This window comes from Scatophagus argus, chromosome 9 (genome assembly GCF_020382885.2).
Source record: "Scatophagus argus isolate fScaArg1 chromosome 9, fScaArg1.pri, whole genome shotgun sequence".
Lineage (NCBI taxonomy): Eukaryota > Metazoa > Chordata > Actinopteri > Scatophagidae > Scatophagus > Scatophagus argus.
Window position 1 is genome coordinate 1,956,366 of NC_058501.1, and position 27,845 is coordinate 1,984,210.

The 27,845-nt window shown below is 39.8% G+C and overlaps 1 protein-coding gene across 3 annotated transcripts in view; it reads right to left on the bottom strand.

The window, feature by feature from the left end:
• grik2 (glutamate receptor, ionotropic, kainate 2) overlaps window positions 1–27,845 on the bottom strand; it is a 229,747-nt gene that overhangs the window by 138,690 nt on the left and 63,212 nt on the right. For all 3 annotated transcript variants that reach the window (XM_046398440.1, XM_046398442.1, XM_046398441.1), the window contains 3 exons: window positions 22,233–22,400; window positions 20,767–21,024; window positions 630–811 (listed from right to left, as the gene is read on the bottom strand). In XM_046398440.1, the coding sequence (XP_046254396.1) occupies window positions 630–811; window positions 20,767–21,024; window positions 22,233–22,400 (608 nt within the window). The remainder of the gene's footprint in view (window positions 1–629; window positions 812–20,766; window positions 21,025–22,232; window positions 22,401–27,845) is intronic.

Here is a 27,845-nt window from a genome sequence, read left to right on the forward strand (position 1 = left end):
CCGTGCTATAGAATCACATTTACATTGTTACTGAACAAAAGTATTCATGGTAGTGGTGTGCAAAATCACACCAGTGGAGATGCACATAGACACTGATGTTTCAATCTCCTCCAGCGCTTCACTAAACGTCAACAGAGGTGACCAGAGTTTCCAATAGTTCCACTGATGGCACAAAAAAAAAGTGGGAAATAAACCATAAATGTTCAAGCACCCTTCTCTAGTGAAAGAACTTTGGGTATCACAGCAGAAATAAGAAACGAAGGAATACAAACCAACATACCACATATATGTCTGCACTGACATATGAAAACCTGGCAAGGCTCAAACACAATTGGCAGCAGATCATAGTTAAAGCAAAATATCTTCCACGCACATCCATGCACCATTCTGACCTCCATACCCAAATTTTGGGTTTATGAACTATGCTTGTACAGACTATTGCATGTATTGCTGATACAAATCAAATGCTGTCATATGAATTCGTTAACATGGCAATTAGTGTGAGGCATAGTTTAAAGCAATGTGCAAGAAGCAGTCTCCTCACAGCTGTCCCCTGCTGTACTTCCCACTCAAATGGGTAAGTTTCTCAAGAATGTAAGAATGAAATAAAGTATGTAGACCACACACACCTGCTTTAGGATCCCAGCAGCCATTTCGTGGCCACAGTCGAAGATGATGTGAAACTCCTTCCCTCGCTTCATCTCTTTTAACAGCGGCTTGGCATCCTTGGTCTCTGCGGGAAGTTGCCGGATCTTTAACCGGATGTTATACCGGGAAGGTGCCTTTATGAGTTCTTGCAAGCGGATCAGACCTGTGGGGAAACAACAACAAAAAAAACAAGATAGACTTTAATAATTCCTTTTGCCTCAAGAGGCATTGCTTTTTGAAAAATTAGCCCAATAGCATCCAGTTTCCATGAAGGTAATACATTTTCTTAAGGGAATTTTAAAATATATGTATCTTTCCATTAACTGAGCTAACAACTACACCTCATTCATTTGGCTGTGGTGGTCATAATTAGAGTGAGAATAAGAAAGCTCCAGGGATATACTTCTGCTGTCATTTCAGTCCTAACGAAATCCATTTCTCCATTATTGTTCTCCATCCCAAACAAAAGACTGTCTTCTTATTTCTTCTTCCCATTCCTCTTGTATGTTATTTTCTTTGTCCTCCTGAAATTATTCACAATGCATCTAAACAGTCTTTCAGCGCCGCATCGCTTCAGTATCAGCAGACTTTGATCCAAGTACACAAATATTCTTCCAAACACAAAAGAGCAAGGAATGTAACAATACTGCACATTACCTGACATTCATCATTCATCATAGATGACATTGATTCTGTGCTCACTATCGATTCCTCTCTTCCTCTACAGGCCACTCACTGCTGCGCATGGGATATTTGTGTAGTCAACCTTGCCAGGGAAATTGACTGTGACTTCAGCCCAATCATAAACATCTTAATTTTGACAGATAAGCCTCTCCTGTGACGCTCAATATGTATTTCTCTCCTCAGAAGCTGATCAATCATTCCTGTGTTGCAGCAGAAGAATATGTAAATGGCCAAGCTGTCAGAAGAGCTATTTGTTCATATGGAATGGTTTTTGTAGTTTATGCACGTTTCCTTAATACAAGCTTTTTAGTTTTCATTGAAATCAAATTATTTTTGAATATATTCGCATGCACTGTGTGTGGATGGAAGAATATTATCTCTATTTCTAGCAGTATCCGTTCCTCACAATGGAAGATTTTTTTTCTGCTGTCTCAATCTGTCCTCTAGAGAAAAACAAACAACATCAATCTGTTGTTCAAATGTGTCAATACAACCTATGATTACTTGACAAATCGGGTGGCAGCCATATGTGTTATGACTGTCTTTCTGTCAGAAGCAATGGTGAAAGTGGTTGCTTTAGCACTGTAAAAGCTCATAGGCCGAAGCCGCGGCTGGATGTTTGGATGAACACCACGTGTGATTTCCCTGTTTTTTAACCATGACCACTATATTTACCAAAACTTGCCAGGTAGTTTTTATGCCTAAGCATCACCAAACCTCAACCATAACTGTGGCAGTTCAGAAAAGAGTCATTTTCATTTTTGGAAGGCACTGTCAAATGATATTCTCCTACTTTTTAATGTAGGGTTAGGATGTTGGTTGTGCGGCCTGCATGTGTGCTAAAGAGCATTATACATTCACTTAATATCATAGTTCATGTTTGTCACACCTTTTGTTCAGGTCTCAAATATCATAACTAAAATGTGATGGCAAATGACAGACTCTAGGCTGTTGACCAGGCTTATTAGATTGCGACAGAAAATTCTGTGGATTATGGTAGTGTCAATGATAAAGGTCCACACAGACAACTGACATCAATCTCTAAAAGGAAAATAGAGTTAGTTTTTGTTTATTATAGAAGAATAAGATAAGATCATTTAATGATACAGGAGCTAAAATGAATTCACACCGGCTGGACCAGATTCTACTTTAAATTCCCAGTATCAGTGCTTTCATCTACAAACAGTCACATCGGTCTAAAGCCATGTAACAGTCTGTGTCTGTGCCTGCAGCCCAGCTGTTTGGCCTGTGGCATTATTTGTTTACTTCCTGCTTCCAGATGAGTGCACTGCTCTGTGGGATACCAGCTTGCAGTCTGCTGGAGCATCAGCAGCCGGTCGCTGGTTTTCATTAAATCAAATACTCTGTCGCACACTGATGATGATATCCCCAGAGTGCTGACCTGTGAGACACTGGCAGTGTTCCATTTAACCATCGAATGACAAAGTGTGTGGTTCTCTCTGGTTCACAACATCTCAGCTGGGCAGAGAACCATGACTTTGTATAATATTAACAAAGCATAGATCTCACGGTAACCATCTCTACTGGCGAATTAACATTGCATAAATATGTCTAATGTGTATATTTAATATATAGTAACTGACATGGAGATCCTGTGTATCCATTCAGTAAAGCAGGATCAGTCTTGAAATGGAGGTATATGTAAATGTGACAGTGGGACAAACTGGACATAATTTTACTTATGGTCTAACAGCCTAAATAGAAAAAACAAAAACAAAAATACAAAACTGCTGTGCTCATGCTATTAGTACACAGTAAAATTGGGCATTTAAGACAAACTTCAGATAAATACATGTTTTCCATATTTACCAAGCCATGAGGGTCAACAAGAGTCATCATGACAGGAATTTCATTGCCTGCTCATAGCAGTGTAGACAACTGTACTGTGACCAAAATTTATAACCACATGGAATGTATGCACCCACCTGTTCACAATAAAAGTAAAATGCTTGTTTTGAAAAGAGATTGTGTGAAGAGGTCTACCGGGCTTTTTTGGAATTCCTCTTATTTGGAATTTACGCCAATTTCTTACCTTGAGAGCAATATCAAACCATGAAGTCAGGACAAAGTGGAAACGGGCCTTAATTACCCAGGGGGTGTGGCTTTGTCCAAAGTTTAAAAATATACAACAAATTTGCCAATTTTCAACAATAACATACAGCTTTTATTCATACCTTTCAGAAAGACATTCTTTCACCAGGCAGCACGTTCTAAACTCATTATAAATCACTGCTGAAAAATAAATATCTTTCACTAGCTCACTAATTTACACATTATGTTGTAAGTTTATTCCATACATACACAGAAATGTGAAAACACAACAGCAGTTTGTGTTGTAATGAATGACTGTTAAGCTCCAGTTTATTCAGTTGTCATGGAGATGGCCCAGATGTCATCATGTGATAGGATGATATTATTTTAATTTTCTTTTTGCCTGTAGGAATTTAATTCATCCAATGTATATTTTTGCCTTTTACACATTACCAAATTTATCAGATTTAGCCCTTACAAAAAGAGCAAGGACAATTGTAACTATAACTGTAGAATGTTTACTCCTCACTGTGTCATTTCACTGACTCAAACTCCAAGAGGCAAGACAGAAGAAATTAACTCACTGTCTCTCGTGTTGGAAAAACTGGTCTTATTTGAGTACAGTCTACATCAGCTTATATATTCTGCTACATGTTTCTTTTTCTTGACACCCTACCTTCATGCCATCCCTCTGTGCTGTGGATATGACTTGCATCAATTTAACAAAAAATGTCAGGCAGGTCTCACAAGTCAGTTTACACTTTTTGAATTGTAATTTTGAGAATTTTTAATAAAATTTGAGAACAGGTTTGTATGACAGATGTGGACATTTGTGGACAGATGGACCTGTGCTAATCCGTTCAGTCCCCCCCGTGATTTCACTGGGGTAGCTAGTATGACTGACAAAGTCTACCCCCAGTAGTTTATATTGAGGCCCTCAAACACATTTGTCACTTGACCTGATCAGCTGAATTTTACCAGGCTTAATTTGCAAGTATTAAATTGTGCAAAAGTGTGGGTGCACACAATCTCATGTGAGCACTTGATGTTGCGTGAGCTGTCTTTGGAGAAAAACAGCATCTACTGCTGGTGCAGCAATCTCTGTTTTACGGTTAGTTAGTTAACGTCGATAAAAGCAGCCAGACATATCTGACTGCTGCACTCGCTCATCATAAACACATGTCGGAGCACCTCTGCAGCTCTCCATTCACTCTTAAGATGTCTCCTCCCATTATGCATGGCTGAATCCTCCTTCATACCTTTCCAAAACCTACTGGCACAGCCTAGAGGGAATCTAGTGAAGAAAACTCTGGAGTGGGAGAAAAGAGGGGTGTCAGCGCTGATCAGTAGTGATGGTGTTTAATGCGTGGCGACTGCTCTAGGATCCATATTTAACTCTGCATGAATATTTCATCCCCTCTAAGCGTTTATTAGGGGGCCGACTGGGAGTCTCCTGAGCGTAAAACAGATCGGCCCGCCTATGATAAATATCCTTGTGAGAGAACGGCCCCTCAAGCATTCCCTCCCCAACTCCCCTTCGAGCGCATCACAGGCGACAAGGAAGAAGAGTTCCTTTTACTGGGCTGCTCAATCATCATCGGCCTCGCAGACATTAAACTGATTCCCCCAGACGGCCGATCCACAGCGCTGCATGATGGGAGTAATGGCTGATGAGTCAGTGAGCTGCAGACTCCCAGGGTCAAGGTTAATGTGACCCTCGCCACATCGGTTGGCTTATTTATGTTCAATTAAATGCGTGGAACATGTTGGAGAAAGATTAAAGCAGGCCTGCGGTCAAAGGTTCTAACAGTTGTTCAGGAATGTGGAGGCAGAACATGCATGCTGCTGTTTTCTTGCTATAAATAAACCTCTGGCTGTAAATGTGGGCCAGTCCCAACAGCAAAAATTGTCTTTGTTATTAGCTACACCATAGTGCTCCAAGCTCTAAATCATTTGTGCTAAAAAAAAAAAAAAGTCCATTCCCTGAACCAGCATTCTATTTTTCCTCAATTAACATTACCCTACACATATCTAGTAACAGTAAGGATGAAAAGTTCTCATTCTGCCACAAAATGAGTTCAAGTAATTCATTTGGGAATGGGAGCAAATGCATTTAGTTGTTACTATATGTAGTCCTAAGACAAATCAAACGCATATGAGAAGCGGTGTGGCAAGAAAACCTGGGCAATCTCAGTGGACCCCCTTCTCTTCTTCATGCATTCTTTCTTAAATATTTGTTAATAGCTAAATCAGCAAATAAACAGATACATCTGGGGTGGTTGGTAGGCTTTATCGTGAACATTTTTTTCACTAAAAAGCACCACTGAAGTAGTTTAATAATATTTTTGGTGATGAGCATGGTGTCCTGTCTGCTGAGCAGCTTTGACCATGTTCTAAATGTCTAACTGACCAGTCAGATTGCTTGGTCAGAACTATGTGTATCCCACTTCTTTTCATTTTCCTTTTACTGCAGCAGTAATTTTTTGTAGCATGTACCGGCCAACAGTCCAATCTCAGATCCAGCAGGAACAATGAAGTTTTCACCCTGGTCGTGGAACACTGGACCAGCTCTATACCCTCCACAGGGTGCTCGAGGGTTCATGGCAGTTTGCCCAACTGGTCCACATGTGTTTTGTGGACTTGGAGAAGGCATTCCACTGTGTTCCCCATGGCATTCTGTGGGAGGTGCTCCAGGAATATGGGGTCTGGGGCTCTTTGCTAAAGGCTGTGCGGTTTCTGTACTTCCGGAGCAGAAGTCTGGTTCGCATTGCCGGCAGTAAGTCAGACCTGTTCCCAGAGCATGTTGGACTCCAGCAGGGCCCTGTCACCAGTCCTGCTCATTATTTTTATGGACAGGATTTCTAGGCGCAGCCAGGGGCCGGAGGGTGTCCGGTTCAGAAACCACAGGATTTCATCTCTGCTTTTTGCGGATGATGTTGTCCTGTGGGCTTCTTCGAGCCAGGACCTTCAGCATGCACTGGGGAGGTGTCCTGCTTAGTGTGAAGTGGCTGGGATGAGAATCAGCATCTCCAAATCTGAGGCCATGGTTCTCAACCGGAAAAAGGTGGTCTTCATCCCTCCAGGTTGGAGGAGAGCCCCTGCCTCAAGTGGAAGAGTTCAAGTATCTAGGGGTCTTGTTCACGAGTGAGGGAAGATGGGAGTGTGAGGCTGACAGATGGATAGGTGCAGTGACAGCAGTAATGCGGTCCGTCTTCTTCCGTCGCGGTGAAGAAGGAGCTGAGCCTAAAGGTGAGGATCTTGATTTACCAGTCAATCTATGTTCCTACCCTAGAATACAGGCAGCTGAAATGAGCTTCCTCCACAGGGCGGCGGAGTGCTCTCTTAGAGACAAGGTGAGGAGCTCTGTCACCCAGGAGGAGCTCGGAGTAGAGCCGCTGCTCCTCCACATCGAGAGGTGCCAGTTGAGGTGGCTCGGGCATCTGTCTCGGATGCCTCCTGGACGCCTCCCCGGGGAGGTATTCCTGGCATGCCCCGCCGGGAGGAGGCTCCGAAGAAGACCCAAGATACGCTGGAGGGACTATGTCACTCGGCTGGCCTGGCAACACCTTGGGGTCCATTCAGAAGAGGCGGAGGAAGTGTCCGAGGAGAGGAAAGTCTGGACATCCCTGCTTAAGCTGCTGCCTCCAGGACCCGGCCCCGGATGAAGCGGAAGGAAATGAATGGATGGTTTTGTCCATCCATCTCTGTGTCTGTGGTGCATACTATTTTGGTCATTTAAGGTGGTGAATATTCTGAGTCTGATGACTCTCTTCACAACTATTTGGTTAGAAGGTCACAGGTCACACACTTATGCAGTCTTTGCAGGAGAGGGATGCATTGAAAACAATTTACACAGTTAATTGGAAAATCAGAGATCCAGAACATTTCTATCCATCAATAACTCACTAAGAACTGTTGTTCCCACCAATCTTCCTTGGTAGAAGCTGGGAGTCTGGCCATAGGGTTTGCATGGTCCCTTTCATTACTATTTTATTATTTTATTTTTCCATGTGGCTGTTATGACTGGCATAACGTAAAAGGTTCGAGGTTAGTGGTGTTAGTGGTGTAAGTCAATGTGCCTCAGTTTATATTATTAAATTACTGAACTGCACCAGATCTGCCTCAGTTGTCTGCATTTAGGTTGTTCCCCTGAATTCCTGTTACTTTGCTGACACCAATGTAACAAACATTATGGAAAAAAAGTATTGACTGTGAAAATTGGTTTACAGACTTTGTAAAAGGAATGGAATAAATTACATTTTTGTTGTTGTAGTTCGGGAGTACTCTGCACACTACAGCACCCTGCATACTGTATAAAATCTTGGATCTTACCAACAGTTACAATATCTTTATGAGTGTATGAGGCTGAGAGACAGCACACATTCATTAATCTACTTTAGCGTAGCATCTGGCATGGTGTGTGTTGTCTTTACACCCTGTCATCACTCTATGCAGATGTTGTTTTCATTAGTGTACTGTCAACATCAACAACAAAATGCAGCTGAAACGGGAAAATTAAGACAGATATTCAAACCTTCTCTGGGGCAATCTGCCTTTTTAAGAAAAAGCTCATATTATACAACAGGATTAAAAGAGCTGCCTGAACCTGAGTGTCCTGAATTTTTCTCAAGCCACAGGAAAATGTGTAATCCTCAGTTCAAATAAAGACTTAAGATAAAAAACTGAAGATACTTTTTTTCTCAGTTGATAACAAAGGCAGACATTAAAGGTTCTCTGTGTTAATGTAGCCTCATGAACACAACATTGAAAATAATAGACTAAATGTCCTTCTCATAGTATTGAATATATGCACATAAAATATGCTTAGATGCATCATATGGGACTGCATCTGTTTTTATCAAGTTCACATGGTATATCACAATTTTAGTTCATGACTTTTCATCATCTCAGCTTTTATATGCAAATTGGATGTTCACCTCAAAAGGAATCTTCTTATTGTATAATAAATATGCAGTGATAGAAAGCAGTGATATGATAACTTAAAAAAACCTATGAGTACTTTATTTTTTTAACAAATCACCATTGTCACACAATTCGTGAATGTATTCATCAAATAACATATCAAGTCAAATTTTATACTAGTCTATCAACTCACTCTTCTAAGCATTTATATGTACAATTCCAGTTTGGATCAGGTTGCCTGAATATGATATGGTAAGCCTATAGTGAAGCCAGCATGAGGCAGAGGGTGCAGCTGCCCCAGGCCCAGAGTTCTTTCTATTTACAAAGAGACTGAACATGCATTGTTGTTGTTTAGATGTATATTTTAAGTAAATTCTTGTTACGTCTCTTGATTGTGGCAAAAAAAAAGAGAAAAAGAAAAAGAAAAAAAGTCTGACCCAGATTGTGTATGTGTCTTCTGCAGAGCAGAGACCACTGCCGAGGGGTTCTTGTCTTCTACAGCAAACAGAACAAGCGGGGGCACTGTGGCCTTTTTATATTATCGTTTATCCCACCTCTGTAGTACCCCTTTGAATGAGCCCCCATTGTACTTTTTGTCTTTTTGACTGCCAGGAATTTATGAAACTTGCAACCTATCTCCTGTATTTTTGTTTCCCTATGTATTTTTCTTAAAATAAAAGCAGAAAAAAATGTCTAGATCAGCGCAATTTAAATTAGCTGAAAACTAAGCAATGATGTGACATCATCATTACAGTTATCAGTCTCTCCCTGTGCATGTGTGTGTACGTGCAACTAACTTTGTAGCTGTATTCTGTCTGTGTTGACTAAAATGCAGAAAAAGCACAAGACAAACTCACTAAGAAAGAAAGAACAAGAACAGACAACATTCCTCTGGCCTAGTTTGACTTTGTCTCACTCTCAACATTTCAACTCTCAATGTCTGTCAAATCCTGTCCTGCTGCTAGCTCCACTACTAGCCAAGTGAGTGAAAATGTTAGCGAGGAGCACACAGCCAGCTCCGCTGTAGTCAATATGCAGGAAACTAACCATGAGATGAGAGGAGGATGGTGAAATAAGATCAAGTCACGCACAGTGTTACTGTTCTTGGGCAGCTTTCATGTAAGCTGCAGTGGAATTCATTTTATATTTCTGGACTGCATTCAAACTGACAGCTGCTGAAGGAAAATGCTGCTGGTTGTTTCAGATGACATAAGTTCTTCATAGATTATACATACGGAAGAAAACAGCTTAAATTAAAAAATGGGGTATACTATGAAGGGTTAATGGGTTATAGTTTTATTAAGACTAAAGCCAAGGATTTTAATGCCACAAAGGTCTTTTCTTTAACCTGGTTACATTACCATGGTAACTGCACACCTTACATTTTCCCAGTGAGGGTCTAATAAAGGCTTATCTTGTCTTATCTTACATGGTCCAAAAGAGGTTAGGTTCAGGTTTTAGGATTAAAATATTTATAGCATGGCACCTACATAAAAAAAAAATAATAGAAAAAAAAAATTAAAAATTAAAAAAATAAAATAAAATATAAGAGGGGCGGCACAATGGTGCGGTGGTTAGCACTGTCACCTCATAGCAAGAGGGTCCCAGGTTCAAATCCCGGTCTGGGCCCTTCTACGTGGAGTTTGCATGTTCTCCCTGTGCCTGCGTGGGTTTTCTCCGGGTTAACTGGCTACTCTAAATTGCCCCTAGGTGTGAGTGTGAGAGTGTGTGGTTGTTTGTCTTTGTGTGTTGGCCCTGCGATTGACTGGCGACCAGTTCAGGGTGTACCCCGCCTCTCGCCCGTAGTCAGCTGGGATAGGCTCCAGCTCCCCTGCGACCCTGATGGATAAGCGGTATAGAAAATGGATGGATGGATAAAATAAAAGTAGGCCATGCACAAAACTATTTTTCTCCATTTTCTTCAAGTAATATCAACACAAAAATGGTAAAGGCACAACAGCTATATACCACTTTGGATGATGTTTTTATCCTTGGTCCAATCCAATGATGCATCAAATTTTTTTTACAGAAACATGCACACAGCCTAAATAAAGAAACCCTGCTGTTGCGATACTCATTATCTCTGACTGAGGATTAAGGTTTTGTTGAGCCAACTTACACATGGAAAGACGTACGTCTTTTGGCGTTTTGGCTATTTTTAAACCTGCGTCTTTGTCTATCCCTCTGCTTGCTCATGTATGCTATTTCCACGCGTGACTGTATGTTCATTGGGAGGTGGTCTCTGTTTAGCTTGTTTGAAGTCCACGGACCAGTTCGTTTAACCTATGCATTGTGAACAAAAAGTGCTCCAGGTTTACTTCACCTTCTTTCCACTGTATTTTAACCCTTTAGGCTTGCTTGTTAGACCACATGACATTGCACTTGAACTGCACTTGTTCAGTCCCTTTTGTCTTCACATGAAAACTGAACAATTCTATTTTGGTTTTCTTCTTGACTATGGCAAATATAGCAGTAGTGATTTTGTTCCAAGTGACAGTTACCCATAATCCAAAGCATTAATGGTCTGGGAATTCCAGAGGAACTATAATGTGAACAGAAAGACTGAGGCCTCATCAGAGCTGAGGATGACCAGAAAGAGAACTGGGCCCTCTGTCAAATGAACTCACATTGTAAAAGCAAAAAGAATCAAGTCCCTTTTCTATTGGTTTGCTTTTTGGTCCACTTTAAGGAGACTGAGTTTTAAAAAGGACTATATGTGAAAACACCTTAATAGTCTCTTAAAACCCCTAGCCTCTCTACATCTTGGAGAGCTTTTGTAATTAGCTTACTTCAACCTGTCTAAAGAGATTTAATTATTCATGTTTGTGCCAGAGAGCAGTCAATGTTCTTGCTATTCTTTGATCATTAACAAAGGCCAATATTTTGTTATAAATTGCTTGATGTCCTTTGGTTTCATACTGGTACAATAGTCTTTGATTTTGTTGGTGACCAAGTAAGATTCTAATTAGATTAGTTCAAAAGCAAGCTGGTTTTAAAATATCACTCATTTTCCACTTTCTCAAAATAATATAAACATAAAATAATAACGTTGAATCATAGCATGAAAAACACTGCAGTTGCTATTACCATTCCAGCAAAGCAAAGGTAAGATTAGCATGGTGAATTGTGAGGAGTTAGTAAGCCCTTCTCTAAACAGCTTTTGAGTGGTAGTCGAGCGTATGATGGGACTGGGACTGCTGGTGTGCAGAGTCACACACATCAAATTGAAATAGATTACTGGAGGGGTCCTGGGACTTACTCTGAAGTACACTGAGAGGACTCTCACTGGTGGAATACATTCACTGCCTTTGACAAGAACAGGCACACTCATGTGACTTTTTATGCTGCAGTATATTGTAAATCCTCTAATAGTGGCAAGGCCTTTATTTTAACAGGTTTATGGTAAACAGACCTTTATTCCCAATTTTAATTTGAAGTAGGCTACATATACTTTTTTGAAGCATTGCCTTGTTAATTTGCTGGTGATGTCATTTGTTATTACTGCAATCACTCACAACATCACTTTTTTGTGATGTATAAACACCGTTTTCAATCACTCATTAGATTTCATTTTACTGTCAGTGTTACAGTGCTATTTCAGTTCATGGTTACAAATAAGCAAACTGAACATGGACAACATCCACCTCCTGTTCATTTTTCGCTATATACAGGTGAAAGGGTGAATAAATAGTTCCCTTCCAGTGGCAAAACAAATTAACATTTTCATTCCATGACTGGCCAAGTCACTGCCAAGGCAACGATCATTTGTCAACATTCACTTATGCATGAATGTTGTTAAGCTTCTGTTAATGAAAATTCAAGACTTCAAGACCTCCATATTAACCTGTTGTCTTGATCGGTTCAGCTGTGGACAGCAACAGCACTAATTCCTTTAGAATTTAGAACAAGAACATAATTATATCATACCTACAGCTCTGGTTTATATGTTTCTTATTTTAACAGAAATACTGTTTTCACTGTTTAAGAAATTGCAATGGGTTCTACTTTGCTGTTTTTCTTTTTTTAAAAAAAAGCTACAGCTACAGCATTATTGTGTTTACATGTTGTTTTCCAGATTTCCACAGCCTTGATTCCTTTAGTACAACAAAACAGTCATGTCATACTCATCAGTCTGTTGTTCCATTTATCTACTTTGCTATCTCCTATGAGTGGAGTTCAGGTGTCTTGAGCCTTTGACAGGCTTGATACATATGTACCTAAGTGAGGAAGTCCACGGTCGTAAGAGGGGTGTCAGATCTTTATATGGTTCTTTTTGGAAGGCAACAAGGAACAATACATTTTGGCCTTGGTTTTTACTGATACAGAAAACAATACTACTACAAATACATACGTACATCATAATGTAATATTTTTCCCAGTTGCTAATGATTATGCCAATGATGTTTGGTGCCACAGCTGATACAAAACAGTTTTTCCTTTTTGTTTTGGACAACTTTATTAAGTTCTGAGACCTGCTGACTTGATGTCAGCTGGTTCAGTCATCAGTTCAGATGCCAAGACAGAATGCCCTGTTTGCTGTTGGACCACGACCACCCAGTGGCTCATTCACTGATAGTGAAGGCAGAAAGCGTTTATGTGGGGGTCTAGGCAACGTGTCTGCTGCAGTGCTGGTTGTGCTTTTATTCATTGTTAGTGAAATGATATGTTTTTGATTTAGCACATTCTGATTACTTGTAAATGTCAGGCTACTTTGTTACTGGCTATTTCTTCGGTCAGTCTCGCTGCCATGTGGTTCAAGTTCAATGTGTGACGAGCATGAATTTCTGGTATCTGGTATTTTTGAGTTGGGTGGCGACAGCACGTTCCAGTATTTTTGACAGAAATGTAAGGTTGGAGATGGATCTGAAGTTGCTCATTGTGTTGGGGTTGAGGCCAGGTTTTTTGAGGATGGGGGTGATGGCAGCCAGTTTGAGGGATTGGGGGACAGAGCCAAAGCTGGGGGGGGGGGTGATGATGTCTGTGATGAGGGACGTGATTAATTGAAGACAGTCCGTCACAAAAATGGGTGTGATGGGGTTCAGGACGCAGGTAGGAGTTTCTCATGCCTGCCATAAGTGAGGATAGCAAGGCTGGTGACATGGGGGAGAAGTGGGAGAATGGCTGGTGGGGGTAGGGAAGGCAGGAGAGGCAGAGCAGAGGGGGGTGAGGTTGTAGATGGTAGCTATTTTTTTTTGGAAGAATGACAGGAAGGCGTTGCAGCTGTCAGTAGTGAAGGAGTCGGAAGTGTTGTCCATGGGTTTTAGGAGTTTGTTTATGGTGGAAAAGAGAGTTTTTGGATTGGAGGAGCCAGAATGAATCAGGTTGGAGAGGTAGGCGGACCGGGCAGAGTTTAGTGCATCTTTGTAGAGTTGGAGGTGGTCCGTGAAGGCTCGGTGGTGGACTGTCATTTTGTATATCAACACACAGAAAGTGCATTATGGCAACAGAGTTGCTGAAATAAAAAGATATGATTAATGCATGACCAAATCAGTTAATTTCTAACCATAATTCTGAAATAACAACCAGGTTTCAGGTAATTAAACTCCCAGGAGGAGGTATGATCTAAAACACAGTGTATGTAGAGTGACTGATCCAACCAGAGTGAATGGAGATCACAACAGTCAAAATACAAAATATCCTAGGGTTTGACTGGTTAAAGAGTTATATTGGAGCTGCAACTGTGGATTCACACTCACATTCACATTAGCAGTCTCGAAGTAACGAGTTAAGTGCTTATAGCCAGGCAAAGCAGCCTATTTATATTTTTCACTGAAGTAGAGGTGCATCACTCCCCACAATGTGTTTATGTCCAGGCTGACTTTGGCAAATGCTATGCAACATACTATACCTATATACCTATTATTAGATGCATTGCTTTATATGGTCTGATCATTGTGCATAGACAAGAATGTACCTTAGAAACAACTGTTTGGCTGCACATACTCGGTCCTCCAGTAAAGTTAACACTGCATGATATGCATGCTATATCCCTCAGTATGAGTAAACTAAATTAAGCAGTTTGCACACCTATTCAGGTGGCATATAGCTGATAAGTAACTGTGACTAGCCCCCTGAAACATACAGTATACAGTACATAGCTAATACATATAGCGAATATTCACAGCTTTTATTTTAGTGAGTGGAGATTTTCGAAGAGGACAGGTACAAAGAAAGATTTCTGATGTTAGTAAAGTAGCTTTTCTGGTGACACACACATGCTTTGTGACTGCCAGTAAAAGTTTAACATTGTCCCACAAAACGGGAAGTTTTACATCCAAGACCAAGTAAAAATGTGATCTATTCTAACATGAAACATAAGACCTTCAAAAAGAAGTCTTGAGACAAAACCTGACCTTGAGTACTACACCAATACCCACTACTACTCTTATAACTCTTACTCTTATAACTGTCTCTATTTCTGCTGCTAGCCTTTTAATTCCATTATATCTACCCAGGAGTTAACAAAGATCATACCTGAGGGTGGGCTCTCTAAATACCAACTCAGCTTGTCAGACATGGCTCTTAATCATTTTCGTGCCTCTCTCAAATGGCCGCTTTGGGATTGCACCACGCAGTCATCCATATTACTTTCAGTGAACATGCTGTCAAGCTGACCTTTCTTCAAGTGCCACAGCCTCTACCACATTAAAAAAAAAAGAGGACACAGACTCAGGACTCCATTAGTTATCACTAAATTGAGAAAAACGTGGCAAAAATTGTAATTGTATATTTAAGTGCCTTGATTTTTTTTCTTTTTTTAAATTTTGTTGTCAGAGCTTCACAAGAAATTCCCAAGGCTGACAAACAGAGACATGTAAAATATTACCGAAGAATTAAAAATGATTTTTGGCTTAGTCACAATGAATAGTGATGCGATTTGCTGGGGGTAACAAGGCTTTTCCTTTCTCTTCTCTGCTACCCCAGGCACGACCTCAGGATGTTGCTGCCATAGAAACCAGGTTAACACAAAGGGACTGACTAGCCTGATGTTGAGCATACATGCATGATGTGGAGATGAAGAATTCTGTTCACCCAACACCCCAGAGTAAAATAGGATCTGGCCTGTCCTATACAATTTACTGATGTTCGTGACCTCCAGGGGATTCAATAAGATCTTGTTGACCTTTAACTTCTTCACCACGAACAACCACCAGGCCAAAGAATTTTCCACTTGCACTCAAGAAGTACTAATGAGTAGATTACCACTAAATTAACTCAACACAACACAACACAAGACGCTGAATTATTTCTTGATTTAAGTCAGTCCAATTTGCTTGATATGGCAGATCGTTTCATTTACCGAGGCTGAAAGGAGAAAGTATTGGGGACGTCTGCTTGAAAAATAACTAAAAAGATGCATTTTTTTTTTGTTGATCAACTAATTGATTCATCATATAGTCGCTGCCGCAGAAGAATTTTTGTGTATTTATGTTAAACTGAAGCACTAACCAGTCTGAAACAAAACAGCAGCAGCTCCCATGACCAAAGATTGTGCTCTTGATGAATGAAGGTATGCACTGACTCCATTCTGTGAGCAGCAGGAAGAAGCAGTTCTTTCCAAGTCAGTGTTTTATTGTGTAGTGGCCTGTTCTCCCTTATGGCCTAATCAAACTTTGCAGTAGCAGTAGCAGTGGCAGTAGTGTTCCAGGTGGTTGTATGGATGTTATGGCTGGCTTGGAGAGCTATAACACATGCTGCCGCCGTCTCAGTTTTGCCATTATAAAGTTGAGCCGTTAGAAGAGTCCCATTATGGTTATTGATTTGCTTGTTTCCTCCCTGCTTGGTGGAGAAACAGCACAAAGAGAGAGGCTGTTTCCTATGCCTTTTATAACCCAATGGCAAAAGGCAGACATGGTTTGGAACAGCCAGTGGGAGGCCAGGGGGAGAACCCTTGGGAATCATATGATAATATACAGTAATGTTCTGCTGCACTGGCTTTGCTCAGTACATCAGACTATATGCTTCTCGTAAAGATTCAAGTGAAATCCTGCCTGCACCTCTTAAAAGACTCCAATCAGATCTGGTTTCTGTTTGCCCTCAAAGTCCACCATCAATGCTATCTGCCCTCACTATCAGGTCACCCGTGTAAATGGTGACAATGAGAAGGTGAAGCCATTTGCAGGTCAAGCCAGGATCTCATTTCCCATCACCAAGACAGAAAATCAAGCCACTATTAACCCCATAGTGAACCAGCTATGTCCACTTTACAACTTAATTAACAGAGGTGGTGGGATCACAATGATCAATTCCTCTCTAAAGCTGCCTACAAGATCTGCAGGGCAAAGACTGTCCCCACCTCACACACACACAGTCTTGTTTCCATCACTTTTGGGGACATTACATAGACATATCTTAATTTCCTGGAGGCTTTACCGCTACCTAACCGTAACAATAAACATTACTTGTCTAATCGTAACCCTTACTTTAACTGAACTCTAACCTCAGCCTAACCTTAAAGCAAGTCTTCACCCAAATATTTGATGATTTACGTTGTGAGGACATGCGTTTTGTCCCCATAAGTAAGTTACAATATGAATGTGTAAATACTACAGGACCGCATGTATACACAAACACACACACACACACACACACACACAAGACCACCTAATTTCCGAATTTGTATTTCTGGTGTAACTTGGTATTTTTTGACAGATTTATATTTTTACACAACTTACATAATTTGCAGTGTTAATTTCCAGTCTTTTCTGTAATTTTGGGTTGTGATACAAGCTCACCTCATCACCCTCAGGTCAGAAACACTTAAAATTATTAAGAACAAAAGTATTGTTAAATCTGATGCTTCAGCCAATTGTTTTCATCTAGAAACTCTTCTGTTGTGTGTGTCATGAAATGACATTAACAATCGCTTTGCTCTATTCATGCCTTTGTTGTCTTTTGAAGGCTGTTTACATGCCTACACACTGCTTGATCTCCTCTTACTTTTGATGCACCTGTTTGGGTGGGAGTGTTACAGCTTTATCGTTCTTAGTTTGGTGACTTCATGTGAATCCAGTATAGCTCCATACAATCTGAGCTGATGTCTAAACCAACAGAATAAGTGACACCTGTGTGTATGTGCATGTACATGGACAAAGAAATGTGAAACTGAAATACTCAAGGAATTAAAAATGATAAAGCTCAAAATTAATGTCAATTATGATTTAATGATACATGCCCCAGTATTGTTTTAAATGCCACATGTATCGAATTTGGGGAAAAGCAGACTCTGCTAAAAATAAAATAAAAGGAAAATAACTACGAAGGGAGATAATAAATGCAAATACACTAAATGGCCATCACTGTATTCGAAATTATGTATCATGTAACTGAGATCTGCTTATGTGCGTGTTTAGCCCCGTGGTTCCTGTTCATAAATTGCAGTATTTTGCATTCCCATTTGGAGACTGTTTTGATCATTTGGCTTCTTTGTAATCTAGCACATGCAGTTAGGTGAATGGAATGCTAAACACAATAAACACACTGCAGTTCTGTAGTCCAGGCCAAACTAGTCCCAGTGTGTCTGTCAGATGAAGCTGTGGGAAGCCTCTCAGCCTGTCTTCAGGTTGGCATACCCTGACCCCTGGCATATGGTACATGTACCCAGCCTGCTGGCTTATTTGTCACTTAGTGACCTGGACTGCAATTACAGCAAGGTTTTACCAAGACCTGCTTCCCCAAGTAACAAGGAGGGTCTTCTGCAGCCTCACAGTTTCTGAATTCCATGAATTATGGAAAATCTACAAATGCTAACAATGCTCAGCTGTACCTGGACAAGGTCCAAAGTCTGCTGTTCTGTGTCATAAAAGTTTAATTTTTATGAGGGCCCACGTAAAGACAAATGTGAAGGCCTGAAATACAAGAAAATCCCATTATTGTCTGGAATTAATTGATTAAATTTTAGTGGGCTAAACATGCTTAAAAACCTTTAAAACTTTACACACATAGTTGTGGTGAAAATTTATATGTTATATAGGTCTTGGCAATGGGTCTGCCAAAGCGGCTTACTGTAGCAACCTCGAAAGAGCAGGTTTCCATTGTCCACTCTTCCCTAAACCTCACCTATTTGATAAGAGTCCCAGCCTGAAGACCTCTACATGCCACTTAAGCTGTAACAATTATCATTTGATTGATATGAAACTTTCATGGTGTTTTCTATACTTGAAGGGGAAGGGGAAGGTAGATCGGGGGAGCGAGAGGACAGCAAGTCTGGCACATGCATATCATGCACATATTATTGTCAAGAAGGGGAGATGGCCAAGAATCATCCAAAGAGGAGAAGACTGGTCAAACAAAAACTGAATATATAGTCTGTAATATAGTCATTGAGTATAGTTGTCTGGTGCTGGTGTACTCGCTCTGGGAACCTGTCTTGTTATGTCTGCATTTTAGCTTTACAGAAGCAATTGTAACTAATCCACAATCTGGCTAATGTTCATCTAAATCATGGTATTTAGTTACTGTAGTTTTTGTTAAAACAATAACCAATAACTTTATTGGATGCTGTGTTTGTGTACCTTGCTACTGTTGTTGTTTTGGTAATGAGGATTTGAGTCTAGCACCATCATCAGGTTATACTATTAATTTGTGTAATACTTTGGTTTATGACAAAATATCTGCAAAGCCAAACATTAGCATCAACTTCAGGTGTAGGTCTTGTTTTTTGTTGTTTTGGTTTGTTTGTTTGTTTGTTTTTTCTTAAGAAAATATTAGTATGCAAACACACTAAAATAAATGTAACCTGCAATAGTCAGATGGTTCATCAAGCTGTCTAGCCAAACAGAAGGAACTACATGAGACATTATTTATATATGTTCCTTTGTTAGATTTTTTTTTGGTAATTTGTTTTATTAAAAATGTTGTGATTCTGATGAATGTGATTCTTTATTAGGTTCTCTTGTTGGAATTTCACATTAAATTACAACATTGGTCTACAAGCTTTGTATGAGCTGTCACGATTTTTTTTGTTTGTTAAGAGAACAATTGTTATGACCCAAGACATTGCCCAGAAACTCTGCTTTGTGTTTGAAGATCAAGTTAGTGGTATTGTTGCAATTCATTGCTGATTATTTTTATTCATGCATGATTAGTAGTAGGGTTGGGCATCTCTGACATGAGGCCAATATGATACGCATGTCGATACACTATCCAAATCCGATGCGATATGATTCACTACTCAATCACGATGCACTGCACAATTCAATGAGTTTGATTATTTATCAATCAAATAAAATTAAGCCATCTTTGTATTAAAAAAAGGAAATAAATTACCCTCTCACAAAGAGATCTTCCATAGCTGCTTATAAAACATAACATGTAAACTAGATTCAGCAGATTTTTCAGAGAAAAGCTTCCTATTTGGCATTTGGTACCATGGGTCCAAGACATGGAGGAGGTGTTTGAAGCCTTCATTCTCAATAACACTGTAAGGCTGAACGTCGTTACAAATAAAGAAGGCTATAGCGTCATTTATTGTTCTTGCACGAGCGGAGCTGTTAGCCAGCGGAGCATGGAAAAAGCTTTCAATACGTCGCTCACCGCTCATACACGTAGTCTCCACATCTGACGGCGGGGGATTCCGGGTTACTGGCAAAGGCCTCCACAGTCACACCGTGCAGTCGTTTCAGGTGACTAATGAGGTTTGTGATACTCCCTGTGTAGCGTACAGCAGTATGGCACATTTTGCAGATATCGGCTGATTTGACAGGTTCTCCTTTTACTTTTAAAATCCGTAGTATTGCCAAACTTTTGATTTATAATTGACAGGTGAGTAGATAATATACTCTGCCTCCGCCATGTTCGTATTGAACAGCGCGCCCACGTAAAATGAATATGCCCCAGGTGCACGTACAACAGTATACATCAGCGGTGTACGTTAATGTAACTTAGATCCTATTTAGTCAGAGTAAAAATGTCCAAAAATAACATCTTGAATTATCTTATCCACTCAATGATGAAAATATTAATAATATCAAATTTTACCGACGCAAACTTTTAATAATTGATGCATCTCGATTTTCTTCAAAAATTGTAAAAATTGACAGCGTTCACAGCTGTTCTACCGATGCACTTGCATCTCGTCTGCGCGTGTCCGTGTATCGATGCGTAGCAGTTAATCGTCCCATCCCTAATTTGTACATTTAAGAAATGTGTCATGCGGGGAAAATGGTTTGTTCATTTGCTTTTGTTTTCTCAAGATACACAGTGCCTCAAATTAGGGCGTTACAAGAGAATACAGGAATAGTATTTAACAGTAACGTCTAACAGTAAAAAATAAATAAATAAATAAATAAATAATGAAAATGTAGGACACAACTCAATGTGTTTAACTTTAAATTACACTGAAAGAATTATGTAAAAAAAAAAAAAAAAGGAAAAAATATCCAATTGTATGCAATATGAAAATGGTAGTCATTAAACAGCATTAAACAAAAGAAAGACAACTATAAAAGTAGGCCTTACCAGTACTGTCATCATAAACCACAGTGACCGTCTTCCACTTGAAGAAGTGGACCAGGTCCAGGATAGCCCGGCTGAGGGAGGAGAAGTCTGGATAGAGGCTAACATAAAAGACGTCTCTGTTGTCCGATACTTGGTGCTTCCACTTGGTCTGGATGTGTGGCACCCCCAAGGCATTGCAAATGGACTGGACCGCATTGGCGGAGGAACTGTGAGAGGGACCAAAAATGGCCGCTACCCCCAGAGAAAGCTGGTCACAAGCTAGAAAGGGCAAATATTGGACTAGTTAGTTCCCTCTTAGTTTGCTGCATTGTGTCCATGATGACTAACTGTTCATTCATTTCCTACAGAGCAGCCAACACATATAGTCAACAAATCCTATGTGCACAATCAAACTAACAATGCATCTATCCTACTAACAAGTATTTTGTTTGTACCTTGTCTGAAATCTCTTATTATCCTCCAGTTATTATTCTATCATTGTCCAAAAACTATTAAAAACACAGTAATGAGCCATGCTGTTGCACTGGGTGTTCCTTAATTACCATGAACACACATACTGTCCTCCTGCCCAAAATATTCACTAGACCACCGTCATGGTTACCATTATCAGTTGTTGTCAATTGCAGGTGGTTTTTACTTAATATGAGCCAGTGTGACAGTGACATGAAAGGAGCCCAAGGAGGATTAGAGGAGAGTAGCATGCTTGCTAACCCCAAGGAATCCTTGTTGAAGCCACGAAGCCATTGAAGCTAAAAGCTATGAAGGATGACCCTCATTTTTCAACTATTTTGCTTTATGATTATATCCATTTGCCTATATTAACTGAAACAAACAGAAGAAGAGGAGTGCGCTGATCTACCCATCCAGTAAGGTGAGTTGAAGCTGCAAGTGACAAGTGAATTGACTATAAAAAGTGAGCTGAGCTTAATGTTCACAGCATCTAGTACACTACATTTCCACAGTGCAAAGCTGAAGCTAAGGCTAAAGATGCAACAAACAACTGTACATCTTCGTATTAGCTTTACTTTGCAATCTAATCACTTTATTTGAGAAGAAGTAGGCTAAATCACTGAGACAGCATATAATGGCCCATAATTGATAAGAGACTTGAAATGTCAGCCTGATGCAAAACACAAAACTGATAGATTATAGCACTTTATTGGCTGTCTCTGGGGGCCAAACAGGTCTTTGAATTACTGCCGCTGAGTCATTACCTGGAACCAATCAATTCTTTCTGTTTACATTTGAAGTGCTCAGCCATTTCTCCCTCGCCTGATTATAATTGTCACAATCAAAGCGACTGTGACTCACAAGCCACAAACCAGGAATACATTTACAATGCAAAGCAGTAGTGGCATAGCATATATGCACACACATTTACTCGCATATATATTTACACACATAAACAGCAGCCGAAAGCATGTCAACACCAGAGGCAGATCTTCCAATCATAAACATAGAAATACCTTTCCTGGAGGCTTCGAAGCTGTCATAGATGTTTATCCTTTGGATATCATAGGTGAGCGTGGTGTTTGGCAGTAGGGTTCTGTTCCTGTTGATTGTGTTTAAAGCAAATTTAAAGGCTAGTTCCTCAGCGCCTGATGGGCCACTTTCAATGGACTCAAATATCCCCCCTGTCAAAGAAAGAAACACAAGTGATTAGTGATTTATCAGCACTGAATTGTTAAAATTGGAAAAGATGCTTTCACAATAGCCAGCAGTCATGATTACATACAGCCTTGTATTACACTAATAATTGCCAATGGAAAAAGCATCTCAATCAGATTAAACTGGTTTGTTCAGAACGTTTTATCACCAGAAAGGGAAATGAAATATTGCCCCAAATGTTTTTTTCATTACTCTCCACAAAAAGGATGCACATTCCCCCCCAAAATAAGGGCACTTTGCTTTATTGATGGTGTAATAAGAATTGGCCACCAAGCAAATATAGAGCAGTATATCATCATAGCTACTAACTATATTCTTTTTGCACATTCATGGCTGTAGCTGCTGTTAGCTAGTTAGCTGTTCAGTTAGCCAGACTCCTGGGGGAGTGTTGGTGTTTACACAAAGAGCACAGGAGGTTTGGGCTACCAGGAAGAGTTTTCAGGCCTCAGGCAAAGGGGACCTAGTGGGGAACTGGGAGGCTGGCAGGGAGCAGCAAGGTAATGGATCAAGGTTAAGCAGCCTCCCAGTGAACACAGCCAGACCCGGACTGAACACAGTCAGTGAGACTGACATCGGTCAGTCCAGACTATATAACTGAGGAACAAAGTGCTGTTAGAAAGAGGAAGAGTTGGGGCTAACCGGTTAGCATGTTGACTTCAGCAGATATCTCTGCAACACAGTAACGTAATTGACATAATGTTTAGATATGTTCACATTCTACCGAGAATTTTAGTTATTTTGCACATTTTTACACTAAACTTCTTAAATAATGCATCATTACATTTTGAAGTGTTGAAAAGCTTTTATAATGGTTAGTAGCTACATTATTATAAAGAAGATGCACCTGTTAAGTCATTATCACTATTCATTGCAAGTCTTGCCCTGGTGACCAATCATCATCATTTTCTGGCCAGTTCCATCCAGTCAGGCAAGAAAACGTGACTGGAACTGGCTAGTCTGTTAGTATTGTGTTCCAGCTCATTTTCACTGGCTCCTTAGACATAGCAATCACTCCAGGGTAAATGACTGAATGCTATGTCAGCAACAACAACAACAATAATAATAATGATGCTAATAATAAAAATAAATAAGGAGAACATGAAACATTTAATTATCTACATTGCACACTTTCTACCCATTCTTTCCCTTTTGAGGTACAAACAATGCACTACTTTATTGTTGATCTATTGACCGTCGTTTATGTGTATTCACTATTTTTCTAAGTGATGTGCCCTTGAGCAAGGCTCTTAACCCCCTCCAATTGCTCCCCGGGCGAGTTCACTCTATTCAGTGATTGTTTAAGTATTTAAGTCCAGTTGCACAAAATCAAAAATGATGAAACACGTTTTGGTTTTTTTTTCTGTTTATATGGGTTTTTTTTGCCATTTCCTGTAGAATTATTGTAAATTCATCCATCCATCCATCCATTGTCTTCACCTCTTACCCGTCAGGGGGAGGCTGGAGCCTATCCCAGCTGACTACAGGCGAGAGGCGGGGTTCACCCTGGACTGGCCATTAATGTAAATTCTTTTCCTATAACAATTCTCATAATAATAATCATAATAATAATCTTGATAAAATCTAAAAAACATTGGAGCCATGAGTTCTATTAATTTCATGTTTTTCCAAAAAATTGTTTTAGTCACAGTTTTGTTATGTACAGAAGTCAGAACTCACAACAGAAATCATTTGAATTACTTCTGATAAAAAGAAAAGATCATAAATGATGCTTAAAAGATTTATAAGGAATGCCTTTTTTTATATGATTTCTGAATAGGTTTTTTGAAGTGTATCCTCAGTCAGCACAGGGAATACTTTAAAACACTGATTTCAGCAGTATGTATGTGAAATCTTTGTGTTCCAGTCTGACTGGGTTATGGCTCCTTATTCTATTTACATAGATTTTTAACAATGGTTATTTTCAAATCAAGTCACTCACCGTATAAAGAGAGAGAGTTTTTGTTCATCCAAGTCTTGGAAGTACTATACACCTGTGAACATGGTCTGTGGCTTTTAATATCATGGCACTATATGAAAGACCCATGAGCCTAATCAGCAAAAGCAATAGGATCCAGATAGGATTCAGTAAGAATATGAGTCTTTCTTCAGAAAGCAGCGGAAAAATGTTTTAAAATGCAGGTATCCACAGCTACAGCCCTCCAGTGAATACTTTCTGACAGCCAGCAGATGAATGGACAGAGAGGAGGCCCGGGGAGTTGGGGGTAGGGGGGTTGAGTTCTGAGATCAATGTACTCTGATTGGCCAACGAATCAATCAATCAAGCCCTTGGGGAACAGTGGAGAGCAACCGTGAGAGATTGAAGTGTTTTGTTTGGGTTAGCCCTATGGCCTGGCCCTGCTGGCTCAGTGTCAGTCAGGGGTAGCTTTATTTACTCCAACCACAAGCACTCTACTGTAAGACCCACTTCAAGTCTAGACGTAATCCATACACGCCACTGCACAAGTACTGCAGGTCCCTCCTGTCACAAGCGATTACCACAGATTCTGATCAATGCTCCCTTACAGTGATTTCACTATTAGATTCTTTAGAAATGCTCTTTTCCAGCTGCATTTATTTTGTCCATGTGCTGAAGCTTAAAGCAAACATCTAAACATAAAGGCTTCTGACAGCAGCAGCACTGTGGAGAAGTTTCTTCTTTCATTAGTATTCATCTCATGGGGGAGCCCTATTTTGCATGCCATAATGAGTTTGAAGGAATTAATAAGCATCAGTTAAGCGGGATGTACTATAATTGGAAAGCTGAGCATTGGAATGGGTCCGTTCACACACGAGAAGCACCGTTTTTCTGCTGAGAATCTCTACGGTTCCATTGAATGGAACCTGGCCTGTAAATGTGGAGATCAATCATTGTAGAAAGGTGAATCACTGTTAGAAAGGTGACTGTTTAAACAGGTAAGTTTGAATATGAATACACATAGTCCAATGGAAAAGTTGTTCACTTGTGAGATTAGTGAAATGGGAGTATTTTCTATGTTATAATGTGAAAGATTCTATAACGAACCGCCAGCATCTCAGATCAAAACAAATGGCCACACCTACCCCAAAACAGTCACTCCTCAAAGCCTTCAGACTCCACTGACAATCATATTAAAACACACTTTATTCAAACGCAACATAAACTAAATATTTCCACTGTTCCCACAATCACCAACTCTGGTTTCATCAAAAGAAACACTTAATTCACAGCGTAAGATGTGATATTCTGGCTCTACACTTTTACATTACTTTTTCCCTACCTATATACCTAGCTATAACATAATTATTAGCATGCTAGCTATCGTGCTAATGCTCACTACCTTAAATATTCTTAAACACATCTTAGAAGTTTATGTCTATTTAATGTGAATGCCTTTGCTTTCTTAATCTCTCGATAGAGAAGAGAGGCAACAATGTATGTAAATTAATGGTGGGAGACAAATAATTCTTTGATCAAAATTGAGTTGTGCCATACATACATATTAGTTTTTCAATTTAAAATATAATTTTGCAACTCAAGTCATAAGTGACATCTCATTTAATGCCTCATTTCTGTGCAATTTTGTTTTGTATCCATAATTACAAACGTAGGTCCCCAGTGTTCAACACAAAGGAATATATCTTTCTTTACAGATGGATAGAAACACAAGCACAAATATTGGCTAATTTGATGTTTTTATATGCACATGTAGCATTATCAAGACAAAAACTGGAAAATTTCACATATGAACATGAACCACTATACAGGCACTCTATATGTCACAAGGGTAGCATGCTGCCAATAATAGCTAAATATGTCAGCAAACAGTACATATGGTCCATTGAAAGACCTTTTATTTTTATTCATTTATTTTTTGTTTGCAGTCCGAAAACAAAAAAGCAGTTTAACAATTGAAAGAAAGAAAGTGACATATTTTGTCATTGGAGGGAACTCACTCCAACGAAATTCGTGCTCTGCATTTAACCCACCCAAGTGACGTGCACACACACACACAGCAAACCCGGGCAGTGGGCGACCGCGTGCAGCGCCCGGGGAGCAGTGGGGGTTAGGTACCTTGCTCAAGGGTACCTCAGCCATGGACACCGATACGGGGAATCGAACCAGCGACCCACCGGTTACGGGTCCGCTACCCTAACCGCTGATCCACAACTGCCCCTTTGGGCAGTTGGAGCTCGTGGAGGTTCCCAGAGAAAGTAATAGACCTCAGGGTGATTCGCAATGACTGAAAGGAGAAAGCCATGGTGGTGAGATCCCATGGGGAATACCGTCAGGAGGCAAGACCTTGCGTCAGTATAAACGTATAGAGGGCTAAAAGTTACATAGTGAAAGACTCACATGAACACATGTGGGAAACATGGATTATAACACACAGAGGGCTTGACTTCATTCTGTGCTTGAGATGCCATTCCTTCACTATATATTCACATTGCAAATCTTTGTTCGGCACTATATTAATGTTCAAAATCCCATGCACGAAACTTTTAATGAGGATGAGTCTGGGGCTAGGATTTAGATTAGTTTTAAATCCTAAATTATTCCACAGAAATTATTTTCTAGAATTTATTCAGTTTGTTCTCATCCTGGGAGCAATTACATTTATTGGAAAACACATCAGACAAAAGCAATAAGTATGTAAAAATCATTTCTGTGGAGCCCATTTTGAGGGTCACCCACTTGACTGAGATAATCCATGAACTGCAACATTCTCAGTTCAAATACAGGTGCTTTTTTCTTGTCATCCTCCTATTTCATGTAATCAAAGCAGAAAAAATGTAAAAAAAATACATTTCTAAATTTTCAAAACACTGCTGTGTGTTGGAGTAGGTTATAAGTGATATTTTCTATGAGAGTTTGCTATTTTTGACAAGCATTTTGGAAGCCAAAAATGACAAAACACACTAAAATTCTAAGTTTGGACAGTGGTTTTGTGGCTGGACAGGTTTCTCACAGCCAGCCATGGTTGCACTTGTTCGTTGCACCTCATGGTTCCCTCCATTTTCAGCAACCGTATATTTTCTGACCCAAACCCACAGACAAACTTGTTGATGATTAAACTGGTGCTGAATCTGTTTGCCTATGACCTTACAATTCCAGTTTATGTAAAATAACAAATGGATGCCAGATGAAACGAAATAGATGAAAGACAGCTCCACATACTGAAACTCAAGAATTGATCTGCATACTTGCCTGATGGCAAATGAGGCACGTCAATATAAAATAATGACCAAAAGAACACAAAAGTCAAAAGGCTCACTGCTTTAGTCACTAGTAATTCAGTGTAATTTGGCTTAGTTATTTACAGAAGTTTAAAGTAACAAATGTTAGAATATTGCAAAGTACAACTCAAAACATTTGCATACTCCCATTTGTTGTATCAGTGTTCCACTATTAGGGCAAATAACTGTGTTTTTAC